Raw genomic sequence first — 25,932 nt, 5'->3', positions numbered from 1 at the left:
ACTTAGACGGGTGCATCAATATGTATGCGTGTGTGCGTGCGTGCGTGCGCGTGCGTGCGTGCGCGTGCGTGCGTGCGCGTGTGTGCGTGCGTGTGCGTGTGTGTGTGTGCGTGTGTGTGTGTGTGTGTTTGATGTGGAGGCTGTGGAGGTCTGCTACGTTGACTTAAAGCTCTTCAGTGACGGACAGAATAAATGCAAAATGCAACGTATGTGAAAGAAGTCCATTTGTGAACGATTTACAAAGAAAGTGAAAACATTTTAACACTTAAATTCAAATTATAGATCCAAAATAGAAAGAAAGGGCATTAGTGTGCATTTAAATGTCTATTTAAAAATGATGGGGGCTTATAATGAATTATTTATTTATCATTAAAAGTATTTATGCTAAAAACATTGAAATTGACCTTAATAGAAGACCAAATAAATGTCAGATGTTGATTGTATCTTAAAAAATCAGTCTACCGAAGGTGCAAAACCAAAGTCTTAGCTCTGCATGAATTCAATTACAGCACATTTTAGTTTTGGAGAACCATCAGTGTCTTTTAGTCATTCACAGTTTCAGGTAGGCAGGCATGTTAAACATGTCATCTTAAGTAATGTACATTTTGATAGCGGATTTATTTCTGGCTAAGTTCAGTGTGTTCCTCTTCCTCTGTTGACAGAAAGCAGGCATCAGTGACCTCTGACCTGTAAAAGAGTCCATCATGGGTGGGTACACCTGTTAGTTGACTGTTGAGGGTTTGTCAGTCAGCACCATCATGAGAGGTCAGTTCTTCAGGAGGTTTAGCAGTTCAAAGGTCATAGTTAAAGTTCTTCATCATCGTTATTATCACACTTCAGTGTTTCTTTGTCTTTCTGTTGTCGGCTTTCCTGTAAAATAATGACACATTCTGAATAATTGAAGGAAACATTTTATGATACTGCAGTTTCCACTCTAAATGACTCCGTCTCCATTATTCACACTCTGCATGTTGCAGTATTTATTAACCTCTCATTTACCTGACAAGCAAACTGTGAGACAAGCACATAAACACTTTTTTTAGGCCTTCATGCTAAAGCTGTGTTTATACTTGAGCCTCTGCAGACGCCGTAGCTCAACCTCCAAGGACGTACGGAGGCGTTTCTACTCTCTGAGCTGCGTTATTCTCCAAAACACCAGAGGGCGCACTAACTAATGAACGGAAGACTCAAAAAGACCGGAGCCCAGTTGAGGCGGCTCCGCGAAGTCCTTGAGGGTTTGGTTCTGTCCCATTGTCACATCGTAGAGTGCTTGAGTCACATTTTGAGCCCTTTATGAACCCTTTCCCTAAGTCAGCATTAGATGCCGACTTTGCCTAAAGGAATTACCCACAATTCATAGCAACGTGGCGTTAAACACACAGTTACCAATGAAGCATGGAGACGTAAAAAAAGGTAAACAAAGAGATACGGGATAAAATACCTTTATACTACAACATTACAGATTAAAGATGGAACATAAAAACACATGAAATCGGAGGAACGCAAGCAGAAAATATATATAATATTTTTTTTACACAGATTTATTCATCAAACATTTCGTTTTGTAAGTGAAGCTGTTTTGACAAAAACGAGTAAATAGATTATTTTACTTTTCATCTTCAAATCAGTGAATAAAAAGTATAAAATAAATACACAATTGTACACAATACGAGTGTAGCTCTAGGATAGGAACTAGTCTGCAGGTGTAACCGGCAAAACACCATAAACCTCCACTACGACGAGGAGGGATTGTTATTATCTGTAATCTCGTATTCATAAACTACTTAATTGCCTTCATACGAACTCTGTAAAGAAACATGTTAAGTATTGAAAGCATGATAAAGAAACACAGGTTGAACGTCCTGTAAACTATTTGATTCAGCTGCCGACTGAGCGCTGCGACCACTTTGTGTGGAAACTACGCTTGTGTTGCTTCGTCTGTCACATCCTTCACATCCTTACTAAGGCTGGGAAGGCTTCTACCATTGGCTCCAAAAACACAAGCCATTCCTCTTCATATCTATAAGATCAGAAGCTACATTTGCTTCTTTTTTAATGGGAGACCAGGAGCTAAATGTGCTGCACAAAGTGAGATACAAAGTGAGACATCTCAAGAGAGAGCTCAAGCCCCCCAGACGGACGAGTGAAGTCGTGTTTGTGACTCTAATGTTCCCACTTTCTATACTGTGTTGAGGAATTTTATATACAAATATAAATGTTGAATAAATGAACATGTCATTATAAAAGTCTTAACTGAGCCAACAGAGTGATACGAGGTCTTCTTCCTGTTTCTGGAAACATTGGAACAAGTGTCTGCATATTTTTAACCATGAGTGACTTTTAACTGCAGTGATTACACCTGCGTCCTCTATTGTGTTTATATATTGTTGTTGTATTTGTGTCTGTTGCTATATGGACATCTGGATATGGACATCTATAAGGTGTTGCCAGAGGGTGGAGGACGTGTCCGGTGGAACAGACCTGACGGTGTGTGTCTTTTCTCCCTCGCTCTCAGCTACGTGATGATGATGCCGTTCAAGCGCCAGGCCCTGGTGGAGTTCACCGCGGTGGAGAGCGCCGACCGCTGTGTGTCCTGTGGAGCCAAGGAGCCCGTTTACATCGCAGGTTTGATTCCCGGGCTTTCCCCTGTGAAGCCCTATTGACGTGCTTTGGTTCCCCGTGCTTGTGTGCAGCATGTGTGTGTTTATATCTTCATCCGTCGGTCCGTCAGGCCAGCAGGCGTACTTCAACTACTCCACATCCAAGAGGATCACCAGGCCGACCAACGCAGACAACCCCAACAGCGGCAACAAGGTTCTCCTGCTGTCCATACAGAACCCGCTCTACCCTATAACCACGGTACACACACACACACACACACACACACACACACACACACACACAGAAAAAACCTGGAAAAGTCATGGAATTTTAAAATGGTTATTTACAGTCCTGGAAAAGTCCTTGAAAAAAATAAAATCCCAAAGTTTAGTAAAAGTCATGTAAATGTTATATTCATGTGTTCATGTCGTTCATTTACGCTGAGTTTGAAATAATGAATATGCTTTTAAAAGAAAGACTCAAAATATAAGCAGGCATACATACAGGCATCTATATAAATGTTTATTCTTTTAATCAAACTATTGTCTCATTCATTTGTGTCATTTAAGGTTTACTGTATGCTTTGTATTCTCATTGTTAGTTTAAATACTACATTTACTCACTTTTTACTGTTTACACCCAGATTTCACTAAATGTTTGTAATGGACATTTGGTTTAAAGTCATGGAAAAGTCATGAAATCCATTGGTCAGAATGTGTATGAACCCTGACTGACACACACACACACACACACACACACACACACACACACACACACGCACACGCACACATATTTGCCCCTGTGTGGCCTTATTTCTATCACATCATTAGCGGATTTCTTCAAAAACTCATTGTGAATATATTTATAATGCACCCTTAAAACATGTTTACTATATTTTTGTCAGATTTTGGGTAATAGACTGTTTCACAACAGCGTTTTAGATCTTAATATATATATATATATATATATATATATATATATATATATATATATATATATATATATATATATATATATAGTGGCAGTACAGATCCTTCCTTCAGTCGTATGATGAGCCAGGAAGTGAGCCGGTCACCCACTTCCGGTATCTTGGGACAGCAATAGACAATGAAGTCACTTCACAGGACAATGTCCACCACAGCTACACGAAAGCAAGACAGGGCCTCGCTCATAGGCATCTGAACACAACCTGTCTGTGGTCCACACGTCTCTATCTGGGAGTGTTAGTGCTGGAAACCGATTCTCTCAATCCTCTCAACCCAGGGTTCAGGCTGCAGACTAAACCTGCCAATGGTAGACCAATTATAATTATAAATCCTTTGTTCCCATTAGCTGACACCGTTCTCAATATGAGCCGGTTTTAATTGGTCCCCTTGGAAATGTTATGCTCCATTCCTTCCACCCACACAAACACAAACACACATATGAAGCAAACCACTGTCAAAACCCGAGAGCGCAAATGAGATCCATGCGTGCGAATCAGAAACCAGACAGCCGCGCGTTGGAGAGATGCAGTGACTGAGTTGTCTTTTATGACGGTACAAATCTAAGAGATACCAAAGTCATCTGAAGGTGAATTATCAACATGATCTTCACATCATAATCATAATGTAACCTTTACACCAACAAACCGGTTCAAGTCGCTCTCGGTTGATGTCCAATGTTGTCTGGAATGCTGTTGGTCTTCTCATCGCTCTCAGACTCGTTCCTCTGAGGTTCCACTCGTCTTTCATTCCTCACCATCAGGACGTCGCTCACTCTATACTTCGTGTCCAAAAGACGGCCACAGACTTTTTGCTCAGAGTGAAATGTGTCTTAGCACAATGATGTTATGGTGAGGGGTGTCTATGCATCTTTGTGCTTGGCGCTTTGGCGATCTCTGTTTGCATTATCTGACACAGTACACTACAGTATCTTTATGGTATTCATGCAATGCTGAGGTCTATGCTTTGTGCAGAAATGTACGGATTGTATTGGATGTTGAACGTCTTCCTTCTTCCCCTCCTGTTGGTCCAGGATGTCCTGTACACGGTGTGCAACCCGATCGGCAGCGTGTTGAGGATCGTCATCTTCAAGCGCAATGGGATCCAGGCCATGGTGGAGTATCCTTCCTGCAGGTGTGAACACGCGTGTCTTTGCATGCTGTGCGTGTCAGAATGTGCCGTGTCTTCTCCTCAACCCCACTCCCTCAGGTTTGAGTCGGTTCAGTGTGCTCAGAAGGCCAAAGCTGCTTTGAACGGAGCCGACATCTACGCTGGTTGTTGTACGCTGAAGATTGAATATGCACGGGTAAGAGACAGGAAGTCACACCATGAGGCATACAAGAGCGTTCCAGTAATCAAGACAAGTAAACAACAGCACCATGTGTTTCAATTAAATCTTCCTTGTTGTTCATTCCTTTTAAAATATCTAAAATCCACCTAAACTCCGGCTTTGACCGACAAGATGAAAACAGGAAGTGTCTGTCTCTCCATTCTGTCTCTCTCTATCTCTCTCTCTATCTGTCTGTCTGTCTCTCCATTCTCTCTCTCTCTCTCTCTCTCTGTCTTAATTGTAAATGCTCAGAGTCTTGTCTATATCACTTTAATAAAACATAGACCGATTGAACAATAGCGGACGACACATCATGATAACATGATGTGTTCAACCATTCCCATTAGAGAAGTCTGGATCCGAGCACCGGGTTGTATTCTCCTCTATGTTCTTCATAATGTGCACAGGGTTGTTACGGTCATGGGAAACCTGGAAAAGTCATGGAATTTTAAAATGGTTATTTCCAGGCCTGGAAAAGTCCTTTAAAAAAATGAAATCCCAAAGGTTTAGTGAAAGTCATGTAAATGTGTTATATTCATGTGTTCATGATGTTCATTTACGCTGAGTTTGAAATAATGAAGATGCTTTTAAAAGAAAGACTCAAAATATAAGCAGGCATACATACAGGCATCTATATAAATGTTTATTCTTTTAATCAAACTATTGTCTCATTCATTTGTGTCATTTAAGGTTTACTGTATGCTTTGTATTCTCATTGTTAGTTTAAATACTACGTTTACTCACTTTACGTTTACTCACTAAATGTTTGCCATGGACATTTGGTTTAAAGTCATGCAAATCCACTTGTCAGAATGTGTATGAACCCTGAAAGCAATCATGCATTTCTGTCACTTTTAAAACAAGTTTATGTTGAGAGAGAATTGTGTCATCTGCATAAAATAGTATCTTACTCAATGTAGATTGGCAGCGATGTTATTAGTCATGCAGCTGCTGTATATCTGTGATACATTTAACTGGATCCTGATTCGTTGTTCCATCTTTCCGCCGACAGCCGACACGTCTGAACGTGATTAAGAACGACAACGAGAGCTGGGACTACACGAAGCCATACCTGGTCAGACGAGGTAAGACTTCCTCCTTTCTCTTCATTGCATACTCACACTGAAGGCAGACTGTAACCACCGGGCCGCTCGGGGTGACCCTGCTCTTTTACCAAGCGGGACATCCTGTGATGTGGAAGGTAGGACTCAGGTTTCGGTAGTGCTACATTTCCTCCACTGCAGCCATCCTTGATTGGCGTTACACCAGTAGATGAGAATGGCCAGTCGCTTGTGAAACTGCGACCAGATCCTCAGTCATTATGGACCGAGAGTGTAGTCGTAACAGTTTGGATCGTAGACCTCCATCACACCAAGACTCCTCCGCCTCCTGTCTCTCCATCTGCAATCAACACTCTCACACCAGCCAATCACAAGCCTGCACTTCCGCTTACCCTGAGGAGAGAGAAACATTGAGGGAAAGAGAGAGAGAACAGTCCCTCGATGGACGTCAGGCTGACCATGCACTGCAGCTTTCTTCCATCTTCACTTCTGCAACCCAGCAACAACAGAAAGAGGTGGATCTCACTCCTGCTGACCGCCATGCAGCGTCTGCTTCAACATGCCCAGGAGGCCTCGGCCCAGCTCTCTGCAGGACTCCAGTAGACCCTCCTTCCTCCCGTCTGCTCCACAGGGTTGACCCTCCTCCTCTGGCCGGAGACGTACTCTCGCATGGCCTGCTGTCTGGTGCACACGGAGGCTCTTTGTGACCATCATGCAGCTCTTCCAGCACACAAAGGAAAATGTACGGCATGCTCTAAACTGCCTTTTTCGATATGTTTTCACTGCAAGATCTGATTACTGGTCTTTCTGGCTCAGCGTTGTGGACCAGACGTGTTGGCTATGCGAGTCTACAGGATAACGGTCTGAGTTAGGGGTGTCACCATATCAAGTTTCCACTCGACTGTTATCGTGGCACAAGATATCACGATAATAACCACACTGTAAGTAACAGTACAACACTACATTTATTATTTAAATAAATACGCTTTTTTGTATTGACCAAATTTAAAAGGACGCCCTCCTTTGTGCAAAGGCAGAGCAAACAGCTGCATGTAAAGATGCACTAGATAGATAGAACAGAGCAGTCGTTTGCACTGTACATGACAGGGTGTGTGTGTGTGTGTGTGTGTGTGTGTGTGTGTGTGTGTGTGTGTGTGTGTGTGTGTGTGTGTGTGTGTGTCTGTGGCTTTGCTTCTGAGTAAAAATAATTCAGTATTGACATTATTTGATTTATTTATGAATCTACAAAACACACCAAAACTTGTTTTCGATACACTAAACTAATGTAATGCACACTGGATGCAGTACTGTGTGTGTCTAAAAAATCTAACTTTAGGAAAACTGTCCTACTATAAAAACACACAACTATGCATAAATAGTCTCGTGGGATTTGCAATTGCATTAATCACAGTTTATGTAACATTCACATCATAGTACTACTAAAGTATTGACTGATCATCTTTATATCTAAACTTAATAGTTAATACTACATAATACACAGTTTTTGAGAATCGATACAGTATCACAAACATAATATAGTGATACAACACTGAATGAATATCTTCTTACAGCGCCAGTAATGAGGAAGAAAAGCTCTTTGTGACTGCAGAGAAAACTATTTTCAGAGATAACGCGGATCTGATATGAGAAAAGAAGTAGAAACCTTGAACCATGCACACGCCGACACTCCTGTTTATGGAATCCAAACTATTCCCTCAACATTTAACCCTCACGACGTCATATGTGGCTGACATAGACACCAGAGCTGTGTGTGTGTGTGTGTGTGTGTGTGTGTGTGTGTGTGTGTGTGTGTGTGTGTGTGGAGGGATCAGTGTTTTAAAAAGCTTTAAAAAGTTACTAGTTTCCTGTCCACTCTGACTAAAGGACATTTAGACACTGTTACATACTGTGATGGTGAAAAGTAGGGCTGCGTATTGATTTTAATCTGGTGATACAATACATATCCTCACACATTCAGTATAATGACATCTATTGCACTGAGCGAGGTGATATATGACTCATATATGTAATCTAATTTAAAGAGACATAGTATAAAGAACACGCCGCCGTATGCTTGAGAACACTGGGATCGGAAGTTGCATTCATCACAGTCCCTGTGACAGCATGAATACTATACGTACTCTTTAAAAACCAATATATTAACAAAACACATACTATTGCCTTACTCAAGTGTATCCATATTGTCTTATTCCCCTAGAGAAACCAGTGTATCGTGACACCCCTAATCTGACTAGCAGCTGTACACTGAGACACGTGCATGGAGGTGCTCTTCACACAATGCTGGAGGGTAATTATTAATATAAAGACTCATAGAAGAAGATCAGTGCTAGTTCAGAACAAGGCAAACAGCCCTGTGCACGGCCCTCTGTACGCAGCATCCTGTCTCCTGGAACCTCTTACACTGTGTATGAAAGTTGGGCTCAGTTCATTCTTAATTCAATCAATTCAGGAAATTAGATTGGCTTTCATCTGACGTAACTGAAAATGCGAGGTGTCACCTTCTCGCCAGGTTAAAGAGATATGAAAGGAATACTTCACCCACAAAATGACCGATTGTAAACCAATAACTCCCCGTTAGCTTGAAATAACTCACCGTTAGCTTGAATTTCCTCTCATCTCCACGGTGAACTGAGAATCCACAACAGATGCATCTTGATGAAGGGAAGTTAACAGTAAAACTATATGAAAGACATCTGTTTCTAAAACTAGGAAAACTCGTCCAGTATAACCCAAGTGTCATTTACCCAGCACTACCACATAATATACTATACTATGTACTATATATCATGTAAAACACACATAATATACTATACTGTGTACTATATATCATGTAAAACACACATAATATACTATACTGTGTACTATATATCATGCAAAACACTAACACATAATATACTATACTGTGGACTATATATCATGCAAAACACACATAATATACTATACTATGTACTATATAGCATGTAAAACACACATAATATACTATACTGTGTACTATATAGCATGTAAAACACACATAATATACTATACTATGTACTATATACCATGTAAAACACACATAATATACTATACTATGTACTATATATCATGTAAAACACACATAATATACTTTTCTCTCCACGTGGTTTGGGTGAGGCGTTCCTTTACTGAGCATAAGTCGTGTAATCATTGCTCACATTCATGTCTTCAATAGTTAACCCTTCTTTGCACCACCCTCAGAACAAACTCCACATACTTTAGCTTCGAAGGTGCTTTGAGATTAAACTTCCATGCAGTGGGACTCCCTTGGGATCAGGTCTGGACTCCACAGGGATCGGGTCTGGACTCCATAGGGATCAGGTCTGGACTCCATAGGGATTAGGTCTTGACTCCACAGGGATCAGGTCTGGACTCCACAGGGATCAGGTCTGGACTCCACAGGGATCAGGTCTGGACTCCATAGGGATCAGGTCTGGACTACACAGGGATCAGGTCTAGACTCCACAGGGATCAGGTCTAGACTCCACAGGGATCAGGTCTGGACTCCACAGGGATCAGGTCTAGACTCCACAGGGATCAGGTCTGGACTCCACAGGGATCAGGTCTGGACTCCCTTGGGATCAGGTCTGGACTCCATAGGGATCAGGTCTGGACTCCACACGGATCAGGTCTAGACTCCACACGGATCAGGTCTAGACTCCACAGGGAGCCTCAGAGCCTGGAGGGATCAGCCCGGTCCTTTCAGAAGGATTCATGAAGTGATTGATAGCATTGTGAACTGGGCCCAACTCTGTGATAGATGAAATATTCAGGAAATAAATGTACATCTACAGTGTTTTATGATTTCAATGGCGGCACATTGCAGGGACACGGACACAGCCCACGACACCGGGCCGGTTCTGCTGGACCCGGTCTGATAACGGCCCTCAAGGGACGTCTCTAGAGCGCGTCGGTTAGACACCAGTGATCCAGCAGACCTGCAGGCTGCATGAACCCTCACACACCTGCACCTGAGCAATCTGACAGCAGCCGTGTTGCATTGTGGGTAATATAGGCTTTGGGGTTTTGACAAAGGGAGTGATGAAACCACTATCATCTCTATAAAGATCTAGAGTGAAGTCTACCTGAGAACAGAAGGACGTCTCTGCCTCTGTGTGATGATCTCCTCTCGTTATTCGGCCGTTCCCCGCTTTGAATCCAAACTAAACCGGGTCCCCTGTGACACGGTTTGAGGGGGTGTTCTGAAGCATCCCAGAAGCCTCTCTGTGCTCCGCTAAGTGAGTTCTGGTCGTGGAAATCTTTAGCCAAGCAGCGTGAGCACGGCTAAAGCACCGTTAGCACCGTTAGCTGCTAGTCGCCACGCGTGGAGGCTCTGAATCTGGCGTAACTGTTTGACTTCCCTGTCCAGGGACAGTGCTCCATCAATGACTATGGGCTCATTTGGATGCAACTGAAGTGCAGACTTTCAGCTCTAATTCAAATGGTTGAACAGAAATGTCGCCTGAAACGTTTCGGGATTGCAACTGTTTTATACGCATGTGTCCCTCAGTACAAAATAAATAATCTTAAAACAGCTTCATGATGAATCTGAAAGGTAATAGGGAGGCTTTCTGGACTCTACTCTAGAGAAATGTAGACTAGTGAAGGGATGGACACAACAGCAACGTAATGCAAACCTGTACTATACAAGAAGCCTGAAAAAACATTGCGGTTATATGTTGTGTTTTATGAGGAGTATCTGCTGCTTTCTTCATGCTACCTGACTTCCAGTGTCGAGGATAGAATAACAGGGATCCTGTTTTCATCCTCATCTCCATGTCACTCTCCTCCTCCTCCTCCTCCTCCTCCTCCTCCTCCTCCTCCTCCTCCTCCTCTGTCAGCTCTTCCATCTTTCTCTCCGCCTCCACCTCTCTGCTTTTCCTTCTCATGCTGCTTTCACGCTGCTTTCACCTTCGGCGTCTTTTGAACGCTCATCATCTCGTCTCTGCTCGTCCTCTCCCTTCTGCTCCAGAATCCTCCCCTTATTTATATCAGCCCTTTCAAAACAAAGGGCTTCACAGTAAGAAACAATAATACAAGTACATTCGAAAACGTAAGATATAAAACAAGATTTTCTTTTTCTTCTTCTTTTTTTTTTTTTTAACAATTACAGCAAATGCCATCCATTAGGAAAAGCCCAAAAGATAAAAGTGAGCTCTTTTTTTTGCATTGCAAATGCTACCTGACTACAGGTACATGTATAATGAACAGAACATAAAGAAGTCACTGCAGGCACTCAGGAGTCAGTGTCGGTAAGAAGGAGCCTTTCATATAACCAAGATATCCACGTGAAAGACCTAGAGGTCATCGTATCTGAAGGCCAAGCCTCAGTCAACAAGCCACAGCTGTAGCTGCTGTATGTGTGTCTGAGGTCGCTGGTGGGCTGAACCATGCGTCTGCATTCTGCTTACGTTTTTTAATTAGGGCCCAAGCACTGACGTAGTCAGAGTCGAGGACCTATTGTTATTCAAATGTTTATTTAATATTCTTCACCAATGCGCAGGGAAAAGAGGTGCTTGGGATGAACCAAAATTCTTCAAAATTTGCACACCCATCCGACTCGGCGAAAATTTTAATATAATTTGGGTGTCGACCAAAAGTCTGAGAAAATGTCTCTATAGCGCCCCCTTTAGTTGTGAAAGCCCACCCTTTTTGCAAACTTTGACCGATTGACTTGAAATTTTGCACACATGTCCGGGTGGGATTGCTCTACAAAAAACTCATCTGTGAAATTAAAATGCGCCTAATTAAATTTTCCGCCATTTTGAATTTTGTAAAAAACACATTTTTGCCCATTCCTCCTAAACGCTGGGTCCATTTCTTACGAAATTTTCAGTGGATAATCATTGGCTCAATTTGATCAAAGGATATCTCCCACTTTGTTGATATCTCATTGCGTTCAGAAGTTATTAACCAATTAACCTCTTAGGGGCGTGGCTCAATATGTCAATACACATAACTTCCAAATTACTTGGCCTATCTTCACAAACTTTGTAGCATATGTCAACATCGTGTCCCTTAAACGTCTGGCCACTGAGCCCGCGGTTTCGCGTGGTGACAAACGTTTCTCTAAGTTTCTAAAATATTCACAGCACCGCGATTATACATCGCGGAAATATAATGTTACGTCTGGCGGAAAGAGGAGACTTCCTGCTTCCGGGTGCCTGCCCAGGCAGAGCCCAGCATAATTTTAACATCATCAAGCAAGAGAAAGGCAGCAGTGTGTCATCTGACGCTGGTAAAAAAAAACGAAAATCCTTCTCTGTGATTTGTTGAATCATATGTCCGTCGCCATTTCGTGAACTAAACAACCAATGTACACTCAGGAAGTCTCAAAGCACTACCCACCTGAGCATATACACACGCTATAGTGTTTAGTCAGAGAAAAGCGACATCATGACGACAAAGAGATTCAACACGGAGGAAGCAAGACGCATGATTCTGGAGAGCAGCGAGGAGGAGGACGACATGGCACCGTCGTTAGAGCTTGAAGGCTTTAGTTCTTCTGAGGAAGATGGTAAGTGTAGTTACTAAACTTTGTTACGTGTCTGTAAGACTGCATGGTGCAAACTAGTAATGTGTACACTGTGCACGAGAGCACGAGAGCACGCCACGTGGTGCACACTGCTGCCCACGTTACTACCAGTCATGATCTGAGTAATATTTACACATAGTATGCGGAGCACTCTGCTCAAATTACTACCACAGTCATGATCTGAGTAATATTTATACATAGTATGCTCAATCGTTACGTCATCTTTCTTTCAACTGACTAGTATTCATTTATTTTACAAAGAGGAGTACCAGCCACAAAGAAGTCAGCGAGAGGCTCCATGAGATGGATCTGTGATGGCCCCATCGTCTATGTGAAGTGGATGGACACGAAGCAAGTATTGGCCTGCTCCACAACCTCCTGCTCCATATCCTCATGCCATGGCATGAGGATTTGCCATTGAAGCAAATTAAGCCATACTCGTATATTGTAAATAGTCTGACTAGTTTTTGTTTTGTTTTATATTTCTCAATATATATTCTGTACATATTTTTTTTTTTTATAATACATATTTTTATTTACCCCCAAAAAATTGTTGTGAAGGTCATTTTTCATTTGCACACACTCCATGAAGCTTTAGCTGCAGTATGAAGTCATTTCTCAGTCCCATTTTTATCATTTTGGTGAAAGGTCTGAAAGACCATATTTCTACTCAAAAAATGATTATAAAAAATGTAGTTTTAGACATTTATTTACATGTATCTACCATTGTATTCATATATTTCACTGCTTTTGTGAATCTAAAACCTTTGGTAAACCAATTTCCATTAACTAAACAGAGATACCACATGAGTAAAGTTAGGTTTTTTTCTGAATAATTTAAAAAAATCGAGATTCCATTTTTCAGCTTTAGTGTCATATTGTAACGTTTTTCTCTTTACACTTTTGCCTTATGACAATGGTGCATCCTTATATAGATAGCTGAGATTGTTCTGCAATTTATGATGTAAAATATGGGTATGTATCTTATATGAAAGTGCCTTAGAAGGTGAATCTAAGAAATTCATGTCAAATCGAGAAAATCGACTGAAAATGACCTACTTGTACACCGTGGTCCTCACAGATTATTCAGATCCATCTCAAAATGCGCCGGAAGAGACTTAAGACATTGGTAATGCATCACCTTGAAGATTGTAAGGATCCGTTGAACGGCGTAGCGTGGGAGCATCGCGGAAGTTCGATCCTTCGCCATGACCGAATAAACCGATGTAACTCGACTCCACATGACAAGATCCTTTCCAGGTTTCACATGTTTGATCAGCCTCCAGGCCTGAAGACATGTGCAGTCTAATTTTTATATCATGTCATAGCGCCACCTAATGGCAACAGGAAGTAAATATTTCTATACTTTGGCTTGCTTCTCTTAGTCGGTCAATCAGATCAACTTCCAATTCCTTCTAGACAAACATAAGACTTTCATGATGCCAGCCCACAAAGCTTTTGATGTTTCGTGAAACGCTGTTGCCGTGGCGACCTATCCTTCGCGGTCAACAATAAAGTCACTTTTGAGGGACTAAGCATGCTCGACACGTAACTAAGCTTGCCACACACAATTAAAGGCAAAGATGTAGTTACCTGATGTGATTTGAATGACTCAAAATGGCACATTGGCTCGATAGCGCCCCCTACAAATATTCAATTAAGCAGCCCCAGCGCTACGGTTGATCTACATGTATGAAACCCGGTAGCCATATGTAACACATGTAAACTTAAAAATAACTCTCTTGGGACCATGCTCTAAACCGTAAAGGAAGTCAAATAGCGCCCCCTAAAAAACATGTTTTTTTTTGACAACCTGTGAGATGTGATAGCCCACAGTTTTTGACCTGAAATTTGGCACACATGTCCGGTTGTGTCTGCTCTACAAAAAAGTACGTGGTCGTATTAAACTCCGCCGACTTAGAATTTTCAACTATTTTTAATTTTGTGAAAAGCAATTTTATTCCCAAATCTTCCTAAACGCTGGGTTCAATTTGTACAACATTCTCTGTGAATCATTAATGGTTCAATTTCATGAAAACATATCAAAAGCTTGTTTGTATCTCATTGTGTTCAGAAGAAAAGGACCAATGGACTTCTCAGGAGAAAATTCAACTAAATTCAAAATTCAACAAAGCAGCCCTCGCAGTACGTTCAACATAGACATACATACATTTTCGTCCTTCATTTCTAGTTCAAATTGCCTTAGTTTCCCAGTAGGTGGCGCTCTGACTATGAGTTCATATTGGCATGCAGAAGTCTTCCAGCCATGCCTCTCATAAAGCATGTTAACTTTGGAACAGTTGTGAGAAAGTACAGTTGAGTTACAACAGCTTGCTGCATGATCACAAACCACATGCAATAGTCGTCACACCACTTCCACACCGTTCTATGAAACCTCAAGCTTTTGATCACTTTTAATACATATTTGTATCTTTTATATATTTATATACATATTTACATGTATATTCCATTTTCCAGAGGTCAACCCTTCTGCGAAAAAGAGGAAATATGTGTCTGTCATCACATCAAATGACAGAAGTCTCAGTCTGCGCTTCCCAGATCTTTCTGCCATTGAGAAAGAATTCAAGTTGTTCTCGACTCCCTTCCTGATGATGCAGAAGAAGTGAAGAGAGTCTGAACTAGAACTGATGGAATTGTCGAATCTCTGAAGAACCAGCTTCAGTTTCTCTCCCTACCGACTTCTACTGGAGCTTGGAAAAGGCCCAAAAGGCCAAATTTCCTCTGATGTGATTCTTTTATATATATATATTTATATATATATGCATAATTGACCTCATTTGATTCATTTGGCCATATACCTCACCTGAGTAGCCCAGACTTTCATATATTTTTCTGTTTGTGGCCCTCGGTGAAAAAAGCTTTGACAGCCCTGATATATATGTATATATAATATATATATATATGTGTGTGTGTGTATATATATATATATACTTGATATATATATATATATATATATATATGTGTGTATATATATATATATATGTGTGTGTATATATATATATGTCTCTCTAACATCCGCCTGGCAGGCGAACGTTCTCGGACGGACGAGCCGGCAACCCTTCGGCTTACCCCGACGTGCTTGAAGCGAGGGCCCAGTCACAGCTGTGAGCAGCTTTAATTTGTATTGTCATTTATGTCCTACTTCCTCCGACACTCTCTTGACAATCCTAGAATGTGTTATACTGTGAATACCAGGTCCTGGATCAGTTAGGAATGGCAACCCTTTTATATTCAGTGATTTGTGTCAGATCCTTCTCTGGCAAATATAGCTGTCTTTTTATAGCTGTCTAGGTCGTCTTTCCTTTGCATATTCAGGATTCAGAAGTAAAAGACTGAAGGTCCCCATATTCATGGTCTAGTTTGCTTCTTCCCTGGATAGTGGACATCACGGTCAGTTTGCTTTCCCCACAGTTACATGGAGCCAGTTTTACAGAAGTATCAAACATATAATCCTTTGCAAACCCGTTTTAGAGCGGTTTCCACTTCTTTCCCTCACGCTCAGTATGTTCCCAACATTGCATATCAATCAGTTTCTGTTTGGACTCTTGTGGTTTATCCAGTCACCTTTTGAATCCTTATAAAATGTTGTGTGCATAACTGAAGGGTAACTAACTGAACATTTAATGACGCGTCGGGTCTTGGTGCTCAGCTGTCTGTGTCTGTGAGCGTACTGTGGTGTGAAGCTCAGTGGAGATGGTCTAGATTACCTCCTGGCCTTCTCACTTTCTCTGCTGTAGCATCTCCCCTCTAAATGGCTGTGGGTGATGAAGTGTGTGTGCTTGTGCTTGTACATAATGAGACAGAAACAGAGTGAGGAAACGTTGGCCAGTCCTATCTTCTTCAAAGGAAAGGTCTGAAAAGATGCACATTAAATGCAAATAAATACATCATATGAACATAAGACATATCAATTAGACACTAAGACATATTGCACACACTTCTATATACTACTTCTCCCTTTTGCTATCGCAGACAAACAAGTCTGTGTCTTTTCAATGTGCCTCCAATGTGGTGAGTTGCTTGTATGTAGTCTACTGTTTATACTGCAGCATCGTTTTTGGTGAGACTCAGTGATTCAATGTGTTTGACAGCCACAGTTATGATGGTGATGTTTTGATCATTATGATGATAATGTAATGCAGGTGATGTTCATTCGTGCTGTGGGAGAAAAAAAGAAAACTTGATGCTACACAGGTACTGTCTCTTTAATATCTCTGTTCACATGACCTTCTCTGTATCACTAAACCTGCCTCTCTGAATAAATCCACCTTGAAGTTGTTTATTTCTTATTTTCTCACCTCCATCATTACCATTCATTACCATGAAGTCTATATAATGTATGATAATACTTGGGTGTGGAATCATTAATCATGAGTGTAGTTTATTGAAATTAATGTGATTTAAAATCATGGAGAATGCAAGCTGCGATCAACTGGATTAACAGCAATGAATTACATTGTGACAAGTTATCAGTTTATGAAAGCATCTATAAGCACGTCTCAAATCCCTCCTGTAGCATTATCATCTTCTGTTGTCCATACGTTTACTGGATGCAGGAGATTTGTGTTTTTGTGTCTCAGATCTCAGCTATTAGCAAGGTATAAACAACATTTGCGAAAGTTACAGGGCTGTGCCAGGATTGTGTTGTTGTTTTATGGAAGGAATCTCCAGGCATAGCCCTTTCTGCATTTTGTAAATCATTCTGGCTTCATTGACCTGAGACCTCCACGTACAGGAGTGGTTTGCAGCCGAGTGTGAAGCGACAGGACCTCCAAGTCCATCGCACTGGTGGTTGTGACGGCTCTCTGGCCTGTTTGCTTGTGCCTGTTTTGCTCTTCTCCTGGACCATTGGTAACTGGAAGGGCCGTTTACTTGGGCTGACAGAGCACCTGGTACCCATGCTCCTGCCGGAGCACCTGGTACCCATGTTCCTGACAGAGCACCTGGTACCCATGCTCCTGACAGAGCACCTTGTACCAATGCTTCTGGCAGAGCACCTGGTACCCATGCTCCTGAGAGCACATGGTACCCATGCTCCTGTCAGCACACCTGGTACCCATGCTCCTGTCAGAGCACATGGTACCCATGTTCCTGTCAGAGCACATGGTACCCATGCACATGAGAGCACATGGTACCCATGCTCCTGTCAGAGCACCTGGTACCCATGTTCCTGTCAGAGCACATGGTACCCATGCACATGAGAGCACATGGTACCCATGCACATGAGAGCACATGGTACCCATGCTCCTGAGAGCACATGGTACCCATGTTCCTGACAGAGCACCTGGTACCCATGCTCCTGTCAGAGCACCTGGTACCCACATACATGAAATCACATGGTACCCATGCTCCTGACAGAGCACCTGGTACTCATGTTCCTGACAGAGCACCTGGTACCCATGCTCCTGACAGAGCACCTGGTATCAATGCTCCTGACAGAGCACCTGGTACCCATGCTCCTGAGAGCACATGGTACCCATGTTCCTGACAGAGCACCTGGTACCTGACAGAGCACCTGGTACCCATGCTTCTGTCGGAACACCTTGTACCAATGCTCCTGACAGAGCACCTGGTACCCATGTTCCTGTCAGAGCACCTGGTACCCACGCACATGAGATCACATGGTACACATGCTCCTGACAGAGCACCTGGTACTCATGTTCCTGACAGAGCACCTGGTACCCATGCTCCTGACAGAGCACCTGGTACCCATGCTCCTGAGAGCACATGGTACCCATGTTCCTGACAGAGCACCTGGTACCCATGCTCCTGTCAGAGCACCTGGTACCCACATACATGAAATCACATGGTACCCATGCTCCTGACAGAGCACCTGGTACTCATGTTCCTGACAGAGCACCTGGTACCCATGCTCCTGACAGAGCACCTGGTACCAATGCTCCTGACAGAGCACCTGGTACCCATGCTCCTGAGAGCACATGGTACCCATGTTCCTGACAGAGCACCTGGTACCTGACAGAGCACCTGGTACCCATGCTTCTGTCGGAACACCTTGTACCAATGCTCCTGACAGAGCACCTGGTACCCATGTTCCTGTCAGAGCACCTGGTACCCACGCACATGAGATCACATGGTACACATGCTCCTGACAGAGCACCTGGTACTCATGTTCCTGACAGAGCACCTGGTACCCATGCTCCTGACAGAGCACCTGGTACCAATGCTCTTGACAGAGCACCTTGTACCAATGCTCCTGACAGAGCACCTGGTACCAATGCTCCTAAGAGCACATGGTACCCATGTTCCTGACAGAGCACCTGGTACCTGACAGAGCACCTGGTACCCATGTTCCTGACAGAGCACCTGGTACCCATGTTCCTGACAGAGCACCTGGTACCAATGCTCCTGACAGAGCACCTGGTACCCATGTTCCTGTCAGAGCACATGGTACCCATTCACATGAGAGCACATGCTACCCATGTTCCTGACAGAGCACCTGGTACCTGACAGAGCACCTGGTACCCATGTTCCTGACAGAGCACCTGGTACCAATGCTCCTGACAGAGCACCTGGTACCCATGCACATGAGAGCACATGGTACTCATGTTCCTGACAGAGCACCTGGTACCCATGTTTCATGTTCCAGAGAGCGCCTTGTACCCCCTATATATATATATATATATATATATATATATATATATATATATATATATATATATATATATATATATATAAAATAAAAATAAAAAGAGACATTCAAGATAATAAATATGATAATTATTAAGTAAATATATACCAAATTATAAGACAATAGACCTAGAAGTTTAACTTCCGTTCCTTCACTTCATAAGACAGTTGAAATGGCTTTGGAATCTGATTAGGATGCGTCCTGGAAGTCTTTCTCTCGAGGTGTTCAGGTCCTACTGGGAGGAGACCCCGAGGCTGCCCCGGAACATGCTGGAGGAATTGCATATCCCATGTGGCTTGAGAATATTTTGAGATCCCCAGGAGGAACTACCTTGCTTAAATTTTGGCCTCGGCCCTCGGCGATGTCGAAGAATGGATTGGCTGGATGACGAGCAATGATCAACCAAACCTTGAAAATAAAACCAAAGTGGTGTGAAGCTGGAATTCCCCATCACATTTCTGTATGTGCGTGTTGCACAAGAGCAGTTCTGATGCACCTTGTACCTCAGCCACAAGTGCACCAACTGTGCTGTGTGCTCAAAACCTGGCATGATGAGAACGGCCTATTAGTATTACTTTGTCAGTGCTACAACATCCGTTTACCCTCCAGATTCTGCCTCGAACATGAGCTTGTGGCTTGGTGCTGCTGTGTTTAACTTTATGGCTATGGCTATTAAAGGATATACCGAAAGATTTATTTTGTATTCTCGTTGTTTTGTGTGTCATTTCTATTAGTAATGTGAATATTGTAATAACCAACCTAATTGCTGAGATCTGGGAACATGTCAACATCGGTAAAGATTAGTCCAACAAGTCAAGAAACTGTAGATAGACTTCCTCCTCCTGTGCAAAGGTGAAGCCAAAATAATCTGGATATGGGCGCTGCCATCTCGAGCTTTTGCCGTAATTTGGAGCCAGAGTCTGGAGATCCCGCTGGTACAATTGCACGGGCCCAGCCAAGCCCATGACTCTGTAACACCCTGTTAGTTGTATGTGTGTTCCCTGATTGTTTAATTCCCTTCACCTGCTCTCAGCCTGCCTCCCATGTGTGTCTCCTGATATATATATATATATATATATATATATATATATATATATATATATATATATATATATATATATATATATATATATATATATATATATACAGATATACAGATTGTCTTTGTATACCCATGTGTGTGCATCGTCTTGGTAGTATCTATTTCCAGAAGACGTTTTGTTTCCCTTGTGGTTTTTTTCTACTTTGACGAGTAAATATTTTTTAGATTTTTCCTCTAACGTGCCTCCTGTTTTGTTTCCTCTGCACCTGAGTCTCTGTCCCACCACACCTGGTCGTGACAGACTCGTGATTAGTGAACACACACAACCTTTCTGTCAGTGGAAAGTTAGCGACACAGTCAGTGACTGTATGAACTATCAACTTCATGCACAGTCTATGTTTAAAACAGACAGCCACGGTTGTGGGAAGATACAGTTACATCTCATCTGCACGTTCCTACTCGACGTACGATTCCCAAGCACTAGAAACCATCTTGGGAAAAAATGTATTTGACGTGTACTTGATAGTTTGGCCCATATCCCCTCTGCTCATGTGAAGGGGGCGGGGTTTATCACAATACTGCAGCCAGCCACCAGGGGGCGATCAAGATGTTTTGGCTTCACTTTGGGGGGAACGCTATGTCATCTTTATATTCAGCCTATGAGTCAGACCATCAGACTGGTTTTAAACACCAGCCCAGCTGAGTCAAACTTGGAGAGAAAATAAAGGTGAACAGTCACATTACTACCCAAAGTGTCCTGTAGTTATCCAGCTCCTAGAGGTTATCCAACTCCCAGAGGTTATCCAGCTCCTAGAGGTTATCCAGCTCCTAGAGGTTATCCAGCTTGAGGTTATCCAACTCCTAGAGGTTATCCAACTCCTAGAGATTATCCATCTCCCAGAGGTTATCCTACTCCCAGAGGTTATCCAACTCCTAGAGGTTATCCAGCTCCTAGAGGTTATCCAACTCCTAGAGGTTATCCAACTCCTAGAGATTATCCATCTCCCAGAGGTTATCCTACTCCTAGAGGTTATCTAGCTCCTAGAGGTTATCCTACTCCTAGAGGTTATCCAGCTCCTAGAGGTTATCCAGCTCCTAGAGGTTATCCTACTCCTAGAGGTTATCCAGCTCCTAGAGGTTATCCTACTCCTAGAGGTTATCCTACTCCTAGAGGTTATCCAGCTCCTAGAGGTTATCCTACTCCTAGAGGTTATCCAGCTCCTAGAGGTTATCCTACTCCTGGAGGTTATCCTACTCCTAGAGGTTATCCAACTCCTAGAGGTTATCCAGCTCCTAGAGGTTATCCAGCTCCTAGAGGACACACTTGTTCTGGATGAAATACCTCCTCCACTTTTACCGTGGAGTCTTCTGAATTATTAAAGGCAAAGTCTTCATCTATGAGCTATTGTAGACGCTGCGCACAATCTAATAACCTGTGTGTGTGTGTATGTATGTGTGTGTATGTGTGTGTGTTTCAGACCGTGGAAAGGGAAGGCAGAGGCAGGCCATTTTAGGAGAACACCCATCGTCCTACAGTGATAACGGCTACGGTAAGAAACTCAGAATGAAGCCGGTAACTGAATCTGTTGCCGAACACAAAGCAGCTGCTACAAAGCCGGTACAGATCCCTATACCTCTGAGGTGGAACGTGACACTTCCTCACCTACACACACATACACCGAGCATCGTGTAAGGGTGCTTTAGAGTTTACCTTCACCTGCATTTGGAAAGTGATCCCTGCCAATCACGCGTATTGATGCATAGAGATCATTGTATGAGGTTCTTATGCTATCTTTGACGTGTTTCCCTGATTTACCTGGCCGTGATACAGCGGTTTCACCTCGGCTCACCTGTCTTGCTCTTTAGGTTCGCCCTGCCCCCTGCTGCCGCTGCCTGGCAACAGCAGGTACAAGCTCTCCTCGGCGGACGTCCCAGACATGGTGTCCTACCCGCTGCCCCAGTCCTCCTCCTCGTACTCGGCCCACACCTCCAGCTGTGTTGCCATGGTGAGCGGCCTCCATTCGTCCAAGATGAACTGCACCCGCATCTTCAACCTCTTCTGCCTCTACGGCAACATTGAGAAGGTGGGTGTGTTTGAAGTCAGGTGTGTTTCAAGTCCTTGGTGGGTCTTTGACAGCGCGCTGTTTCATAGCGTCTGTGACAGAAACAAAGGGAGCTGTTGTGACTGTGACACCATCACTGCTGTTTGGGGGATTTGGGTGCAGGGATGACTCATGCATGACTCGTGAAATCATCTTTGATTAGAAACGCTGAACTGCTGCATAGAACATTTCATAACACCAGATTAACTGTAATGTATTCATGGTGTCCACATCACTAACGCTGTGATCTTATTAATGTCCAGAATGAAAGAGTGATTACAGCGAGTCTCCAGCTGGCTATTGTTTTAAGATCCACTCGAAAAGTTGAAACGGTGAGTCATGTATGCTGCTTCTGTAAGACAGCTGGTCACTTTGTGTGTGTGTGTGTGTGTGTGTGTCTACTTCCAGGTGAAGTTTATGAAGAGCGTTCCCGGCACCGCGTTGGTTGAGATGGGAGATGAGTACGCTGTGGACAGAGCCATCACACACCTCAACAGCATCAAGGTGTTCAGCAAGAGACTCAATGTCTGGTGAGCACACACACACACACACACACACACACACACACACACACACACACACAGATTTTATTCTATTATTTTATTTTTATTTTAGAAGTTTCCTATCATGTGTGTCTAAAGTAAATGTGCTAAATGATGCTTAGTCTGTGTTACATGTGTTAATAGTCTAATATATGCATAGACTTGTGGTTTTATAGGTTTATTCATTTCCTCTACTTTCCAATTCATTGTTTTGCCTTTGAAATTTGGAGAAAAAAAATAGTATTCATAAATTAATAATACATTAAATAAAACAATAGGATTATCAAATTGTTATTATTCATTTTTTTGTCAATCAATGTACAGGTGCACAGTAAAGTCGGCTAATAAACTGTGTTAATATACAAATATGACCAACATATATTGATATGTAAATGTACAATCACACACTTCCTACCTGTCTGATTGGACATCTACACATCAATATATGTTCTCCGGGCCTCATCCAGGCGCTTCTGGGAGCCTGGAGCTCAAAGTGGGTTCTCTGTTGTGTAGAACAGTGGTCCACAACCTTTTTTCACGGACCGGTTTCGTGTAAGACACTATTTTTACGGACTGGCCTTCACGTTGTGGGCGATTAATATGACGTGATAAAGTGATACGACCGGCATAAAGACAATTTAGAGTGCATACAAATACAACTCACCATTACGCTGAATTAGTGGAGCCCTGAGCTTGTTTCTCTGCAAGGAGCCGGTCCGATCTCCGGGTGATGGGAGACACCAGACGTGTTCTTTATGCCAGTCTACTGCGTAATTTAAAGCCTGCATCACAAAGACAGGATGTTGAAATGGAAGCAGATTGTTTGGTGATCTCAGGATATTCTTCCTTGATTCCTTCCTTACTTTTAAGTTTCCTGACATGTGTGGAGAGGTTCCGTCTGAGGTTACGCGCAGACGGATGTATCCGGTCATTTTACAAAATAAAACATATTTCCGACCTTGATTATTATTTATTTGTATTCATTCTTTCTGTGTGGGGCGGTACCAAGGGACCCACGGACCGCTGGTTGGGGACCACTGGTTGGGGACCGCTGGTTGGGGACCGCTGGTGTAGAACACGTGCACGATGGGATCAGCTGTGCACGTGCACGATGGCGCCCGGTGACAGTGCTTGTGTGTTGTGTGCAGCGTGTCGAAGCAGCACGCCGTGATCCCCAGCCAGGTGTTCGAGCTGGAGGACGGCAGCAGCAGCTACAAGGACTTCGCCATGACGAGGAACAACCGCTTCAGCAGCGCCGGGCAGGCCTCCAAAAACATCATCCAGCCCCCGTCTGCAGTGCTGCACTACTACAACGTTCCTCCCTGCATCTCTCAGGAGCAGCTGCTGACGGTACGGACAACGTCTGCTGCCTTCATCACGCTGTTCAGAGCCGTGCGGCTGCTTTTCAATACATTCTAGATATGTTTATCGTCATATGCACAGATAACAGACAGTTACTCCGTACAATGAAAAGCTTGTTTTGCTGGGTCCTCCTTACACACAGAATTACAATACACTTAAGGTTAAAACTTCGGTTGCATTATGGAACGTTGACTGTTGACTTATTTGCTAACCACTATAGTTTTGCTTAATTAATAAGTCCCCAATAACAAATATATTTGTTAATCTACCAACAATCTGATATTCAGCATGGACATATATATTTTAATTTCTTGTAATATTTATGTCAAAGTGCATCTCTCACCAAAACCCAAAACACATCAATCACATACATGTACATATAAAGTACATAAAGCAAATAGGGCCATTTTCATAAATGTCCAATATATTTTAGGAGATAAATGCTGATATATAAAGTGCATTGTTACTTGAATATGGCCTTTTCCTTATTTATTAGCAGTTCATTGTAAATGGTGTTAGAACTGTTATTATATACAAACCTAGTATTTCTGCCAACACGTGTATTTTAACACGTGTAGTTTAACACGTTTAGTTTAACACGTGTAGGTTAACACGTGTAGGTTAACACGTGTAGGTTAACACGTGTAGTTTAACACGCTTAGTTTAACACGTGTAGTTTAACACGTGTAGTTTAACACATTTTAGTTTAACACGTGTAGTTTAACACGTGTAGTTTATCACATGTAGTTTAACACGTGTAGTTTAACACATTTAGTTCAACACATTTAGTTTAACACGTGTAGTTTAACACATTTAGTTTAACACGTGTACTTTAACACATGTAGTTTAACATGTGTAGTTTAACACATTTAGTTTAACACATGTAGTTTAACACATGTAGTTTAACACACGTAGTTTAACACGTGTAGTTCAACACATTTAGTTTAACACGTGTAGTTTAACACGTGTAGTTTAACACATCTAGTTTAACACATGTAGTTTAACACGTGTAGTTTAACACGTGTAGTTTAACACGTGTAGTTTAACACATTTAGTTTAACACCTTAACGCACCTTAACGATGACACACACAAGACATGGTCACCTTTTATATTTACACATATTATTGTTCTTCATCATCAAGTCGAATGAGCATGGCAATATGTCATATGCAGATGAAAGTCTACATGTCTTTAATGTGTGGAGGCGTGTCCCATCTGACGGTGTGTGTGTGTGTGTGTGTGTGTGCAGCTGTGTACGGAGCATGACGTGCCTGGCTTCGTCAAATTCAAGATGTTTGATGCCAAACGTAAGTAGAACTTAAATTCTTCATCCCCTTTGTAAAGTGTCTCTTTTGAAAAGCGCTTAATATTATTAATAATGAAACATAATATGAAAGTCGTCACTAGGTTATCAGCCCGTGTACAACTGGGGTCCTCTTCACCAGAAGCAGTGTTGGGGTAGTTACTCAGAAAAAGTAAAAAAGTAAAAGTAGCAGGAAAGCGCGTTACTGAGGTCTAGTAAAGTAGTGTAGTTACCAATATTTCGAGTGTAATGCGTTACTTTACTTCGTTACCTATAATAGTAATATCGTTACTGTAATCCGTTACTTTGTAACTCATTACCCCCAACACTGACCAGAAGAGCCTCATTCAAACGTACAGTAAAT

At 42.5% G+C, this 25,932-nt stretch overlaps 1 protein-coding gene and 1 pseudogene across 2 annotated transcripts in view; both read left to right on the top strand.

Moving 5' to 3' along the window:
- LOC306746693 (protein NLRC3-like) overlaps positions 1–25,932 on the top strand; it is a 284,667-nt pseudogene that overhangs the window by 216,885 nt on the left and 41,850 nt on the right. The gene's annotated exons all lie outside the window — the stretch shown is intronic.
- LOC306746696 (heterogeneous nuclear ribonucleoprotein L-like) overlaps positions 1–25,932 on the top strand; it is a gene marked incomplete at both ends in the record, with an annotated part of 39,648 nt that overhangs the window by 12,799 nt on the left and 917 nt on the right. The window contains 10 exons of the mRNA XM_079229647.1: positions 2,516–2,625; positions 2,732–2,859; positions 4,618–4,703; positions 4,794–4,890; positions 5,927–5,999; positions 21,737–21,808; positions 22,125–22,342; positions 22,769–22,890; positions 24,051–24,252; positions 25,515–25,572. Coding sequence (XP_079085773.1) covers positions 2,516–2,625; positions 2,732–2,859; positions 4,618–4,703; positions 4,794–4,890; positions 5,927–5,999; positions 21,737–21,808; positions 22,125–22,342; positions 22,769–22,890; positions 24,051–24,252; positions 25,515–25,572 — 1,166 coding nt within the window. The remainder of the gene's footprint in view (positions 1–2,515; positions 2,626–2,731; positions 2,860–4,617; positions 4,704–4,793; positions 4,891–5,926; positions 6,000–21,736; positions 21,809–22,124; positions 22,343–22,768; positions 22,891–24,050; positions 24,253–25,514; positions 25,573–25,932) is intronic.

Source organism: Taurulus bubalis (assembly GCF_910589615.1).
Source record: "Taurulus bubalis genome assembly, chromosome: 14".
NCBI lineage: Eukaryota > Metazoa > Chordata > Actinopteri > Perciformes > Cottidae > Taurulus > Taurulus bubalis.
The sequence above is the reverse complement of the archived record's forward strand: the minus strand, read 5'-3'. Positions and strand labels throughout refer to the sequence as shown.